General features: G+C 48.0%; 1 protein-coding gene across 1 annotated transcript; it reads left to right on the forward strand.

Annotated features, from left to right (window-relative positions):
* The first annotated feature begins 1,612 nt into the window (after nt 1–1,612).
* Nucleotides 1,613–3,566, forward strand: LOC142369745 (tripartite motif-containing protein 16-like). The gene has a single exon (XM_075452095.1). It carries the CDS (start codon nt 1,633–1,635, stop codon nt 3,394–3,396), a length of 1,764 nt encoding a protein of 587 aa, XP_075308210.1. The 5' UTR covers nt 1,613–1,632; the 3' UTR covers nt 3,397–3,566.
* Nucleotides 3,567–4,506: the final 940 nt, after the last annotated feature.

Consider the following 4,506-nt stretch of genomic DNA (forward strand, 5'->3'; position numbering starts at 1 on the left):
AGTAACAGAAATTTGGGAGTGCCAGTCCTCCTAGGGATTTAGGAAGCCGGAGAGCCGTTCGAGCAATTCGAGCCCGTTTACTGCCCCAGAGAAAGGAACCAATCAGCTGATCAAGGTAGGAAAAGAAAGTTTTCCTTATGAAGACAGGTATATGTTGGAAAAGGTAGAGAAACCTTGAAAGTAGCGACATTTTTATCAGGTTGACCCGCCCGATCAGAGAGAGTGGGAGAGAAGACCAGCTCGCTCATTTTAGACCAAAACCCCCTACTTCAAGCATCCTGAAGAACAATGAATCCGCAAATTCAGTGCATTTCATCACGATAATGATTCATTCATGGTTCCAGAGTCAAAACGGTCAGTCTGTCTGTGTCGTTAGCTCTGCAGCTAATAGCTCAGTTACTGTCGCTAATGTAACGGTAAATAGCATGAGGTATGCGAGTGGACACCTCATTTACTGTAACGGGAGTGTTGTGTACTTATTTGTTGTTTTGATAGCCGTCCTGCTGTTGGTGTTATGGCGCGCACTATACTTGCCATTCCCCTGATTGAAATGACTCACGCTACGTGCATCTTTGCAAACCAGAGCAATCTTTGCCCCGCCTTTCTCCTCCTAATTTGCATTTAAAGCTGCAGACCCTAAACAGCTCATTCTGAGGATCCTAAGGAAAACTCATTTTTGCGCCAAGGCAGAATTTTGGGGAATAAAACTCAGATACAGTATTAGGGGACCACTAAAGCCTATAAAAATATATAAAAGCCTCCATTTATTTTCATGCCATGGCACCTTTAAGTATACACAAGAGTAATATGTGTGTCTAAGGCCTTCAGTATTGGCACCCATAATAATAAATTTAGTGCTCAGGTCAGTGAGAGCTTCTATCGTCTTTCTGATATTTCAGTTAAATGCAGTTTCTGAGCTCCTTTAGAGAAGTTTCAGAAGAAAACATCCTGAAACCGTCTCATCAGCTCAGTTTGAAGCTGATGTGATATGAAATCAGCCTTCATATAAATATACATTTAGCTTGACGTGTGTTTCCTCAGGATATGATTTTAATCTTCGTTCTCAGCAGGAAAACCTACAAGTTCATGTTAAGAATGTGCTGCCACTCAGAGCATCAACACCAAAGTAAAAGGATGATATTAATCAGAGGGACAAAGTGTTTCTAAAGGTTCTTCCTGATCTTTCAGGTTAAAAACTCTGCTGCATTTATGTTGAGTTCAGTTTAGGATCCAAAGCAGCAACATGTTGGATTCATGTGGAGCAGCTGATTCCATCATTTCAGGAGAAGCTCGTCTGCTTTACTTAAAGTTCTGTGAAGAAAGAAGCTGACGGGGAACTGGAGCTTTAACATCATGAGTCATTGTGAAAGTGAAGCTCAGTTTCTTTGCAAAGGGATTAAGAGAAGAAACAGCTTCGACACACTTCCTGCTCTGCCCACAGCAGCTCCGCTCGGCCCACATGTTTCCTGGTTCCCTCCCCTTCAGATCTGCAGCTCACGATGGGTGTAACCAACAGGAAGTGAACCGACCGGCTCTGTTCTCTGCACAGACACGTGATTTATAGCTCAGAGCTCAGATAAGTTTCAGCTTTCAGGAAGTGAAACTCACTGAGTCGCTGATCTGAGAGGAGTAATGGCTCAGAAAGGAATTCAGCTGGACCGAGAAAGCTTCTCCTGTTCGATCTGCCTGGATCTGCTGAAGGATCCGGTGACTATTCCCTGTGGACACAGCTACTGCAGGAGCTGTGTTAAAGGCCACTGGGATGGAGAGGATCAGAAGGGGATCCACAGCTGCCCTCAGTGCAGGAAAACCTTCACACCGAGGCCTGTCCTGGAGAAAAGCACCATGTTAGCAGCTTTGATGGAGCAGCTGAAGAAGACTGGACTCCGTGCTGCTCCTGCTGATCACTGCTATGCTGGAGCTGAAGATGTGGCCTGTGATGTCTGCTCTGGGAGGAAGCTGAAAGCCACCAAGTCCTGTTTATCCTGCCTGGCCTCTTACTGTGAGGAACACCTTCAGCCTCATTATGATTCAGCTCCACTCAGGAAACACAAGCTGGTGGAGCCCTCCAACAAGCTCCAGGAGAACATCTGCTCTGATCACGATGAGATGATGAAGATTTTCTGCCGTACTGATCAGAAGTGCATCTGTTTTCTCTGCCCTGTGGAGGAACATAAAGGCCACGACACAGTGTCAGCTGCAGCAGAAAGGACTGAGAGGCAGAGAGAGCTGGAGGGGAGTCGGCAGCAGATCCAGCAGAGAATCCAGGACGCAGAGAAAGATGTGAAGCTGCTTCAGCAGCAGCTGGAGGCCATCCATCGCTCTGCTGATAAAACAGAGGAGCACAGCCAGAAGATCTTCACTGAGCTGATCCGTCTCCTCCAGAAAAGAAGCTCTGATGTGAAGCAGCAGATCAGATCCCAGCAGGAAGCCAAAGGGAGGCGAGTCAAAGAGCTTCAGGAGAAGCTGGAGCAGGAGATCACTGAGCTGAAGAGGAAAGATGCTGAGCTGAAGCAGCTCTCACACACAGAGGATCACAGCCAGTTTCTGCACAGCTGCCCCTCAGTGGCAGCACTCAGGGGGGCTACACACTCATCCAGCATCCAGATCCGTCCTCTGAGGCACTTTGAGGATGTGACAGCAGCTGTGTCAGAGCTCAGAGAGAAACTACAGGACATCCTGAGAGAGGAATGGACCAACATCTCACTGAGAGTCGCTGAAGTGGATGTTTTACTGTCACAACCAGAACCAGAACCAGAACCAGGACCAGGACCAGAACCAGAACCAGAACCAGAACCAGAACCAGGACCAGGACCAGAACCAGGACCAGGACCAGAACCAGAACCCACGAGCAGAGCTGGATTCTTAAGATATTCATGTGAAATCACACTGGATCCAAACACAGCACACAGAAATCTGTTACTGTCAGAGGGGAACAGAAAAGTGACAGTAATGACACATCCTCAGTCTTATTCTGATCATCCAGACAGATTCACTGGCTGTTGGTTTCAGGTCCTGAGCAGAGAGAGTCTGACTGGACGTTGTTACTGGGAGGTGGAGATGGGAGGAAATGTTGCTGTAGCAGTCGCATACAAGAACATCAGCAGAGCAGGATGTGGAGATAAATGTGTATTTGGATCTAATGACAAATCTTGGGCATTATATTGTTACCCAAACAGTTATTCATTTTGGTACAACAAGATGAAAACCTCCATCTCTGTTCCTTGGTCCTCCAGAGTGGGAGTGTACCTGGATCACAGAGCAGGTATTCTGTCCTTCTACAGCGTCTCTGGAACCATGACTCTCCTCCACAGAGTCCAGACCACATTCACTCAGCCGCTCTGTGCTGGGATCTGGATTTATTCTGATTATGGAGACTCAGCAGAGTTTTTGTAAAGTGAAATAAATGTATTTAGTCAGCTTGTTGCTGACAGCTTGTTGCTGACAGCTGGTTGCTGACAGCTGGTTGCTGACAGCTGGTTGCTGACAGCTGGTTGCTGACAGCTTGTTGCTGACAGCTGGTTGCTGACATCTGGTTGCTGACAGCTGGTTGCTGACAGCTTGTTGCTGACAGTTGGTTGCTGACAGCTTGTTGCTGACAGCTTGTTGCTGACAGTTGGTTGCTGACAGCTTGTTGCTGACAGCTGGTTGCTGACAGCTTGTTGCTGACAGCTTGTTGCTGACAGTTGGTTGCTGACAGCTTGTTGCTGACAGCTTGTTGCTGATAGTTGGTTGCTGACAGCTTGTTGCTGACAGCTTGTTGCTGACAGCTGGTTTCTGACAGCTGGTTGCTGACAGCTGGTTGCTGACAGCTGGTTGCTGACAGCTTGTTGCTGACAGCTTGTTGCTGACAGCTGGTTGCTGACAGCTTGTTGCTGACAGCTTGTTGCTGACAGCTGGTTGCTGACAGCTTGTTGCTGACAGCTTGTTGCTGACAGCTGGTTGCTGACAGCTGGTTGCTGACAGCTGGTTGCTGACAGCCTGTTGCTGACAGCTGGTTGCTGACAGCTGGTTGCTGACAGCTTGTTGCTGACAGCTGGTTGCTGACAGCTGGTTGCTGACAGCTGGTTGCTGACAGCTGGTTGCTGACAGCTGGTTGCTTACAGCTTGTTGCTGACAGCTGGTTGCTGACAGCTGGTTGCTGACAGCTTGTTGCTGACAGCTTGTTGCTGACAGCTTGTTGCTGACAGCTTGTTGCTGACAGCTGGTTGCTGACAGCTGGTTGCTGACAGCTGGTTGCTGACAGCTTGTTGCTGACAGCTGGTTGCTGACAGCTGGTTGCTGACAGCTGGTTGCTGACAGCTGGTTGCTGACAGCTGGTTGCTGTGATGTCTCTGCTGTTCTGCTGTTTAGTTGCTGCTGTTTCCTGTGTCTGTGCAGCCATGGAGGATATCACTGCTGATGAGGAGTTTGATTCACAGAAATATTTCTCCACATGAAAATCTAAACTTCTCTGAGCTCTAAACATCAGTCGGATCCTGGTGCTGATGTGTCTGTATGTTGTTG

This window comes from Odontesthes bonariensis, chromosome 20, assembly GCF_027942865.1.
Source record: "Odontesthes bonariensis isolate fOdoBon6 chromosome 20, fOdoBon6.hap1, whole genome shotgun sequence".
Lineage (NCBI taxonomy): Eukaryota > Metazoa > Chordata > Actinopteri > Atheriniformes > Atherinopsidae > Odontesthes > Odontesthes bonariensis.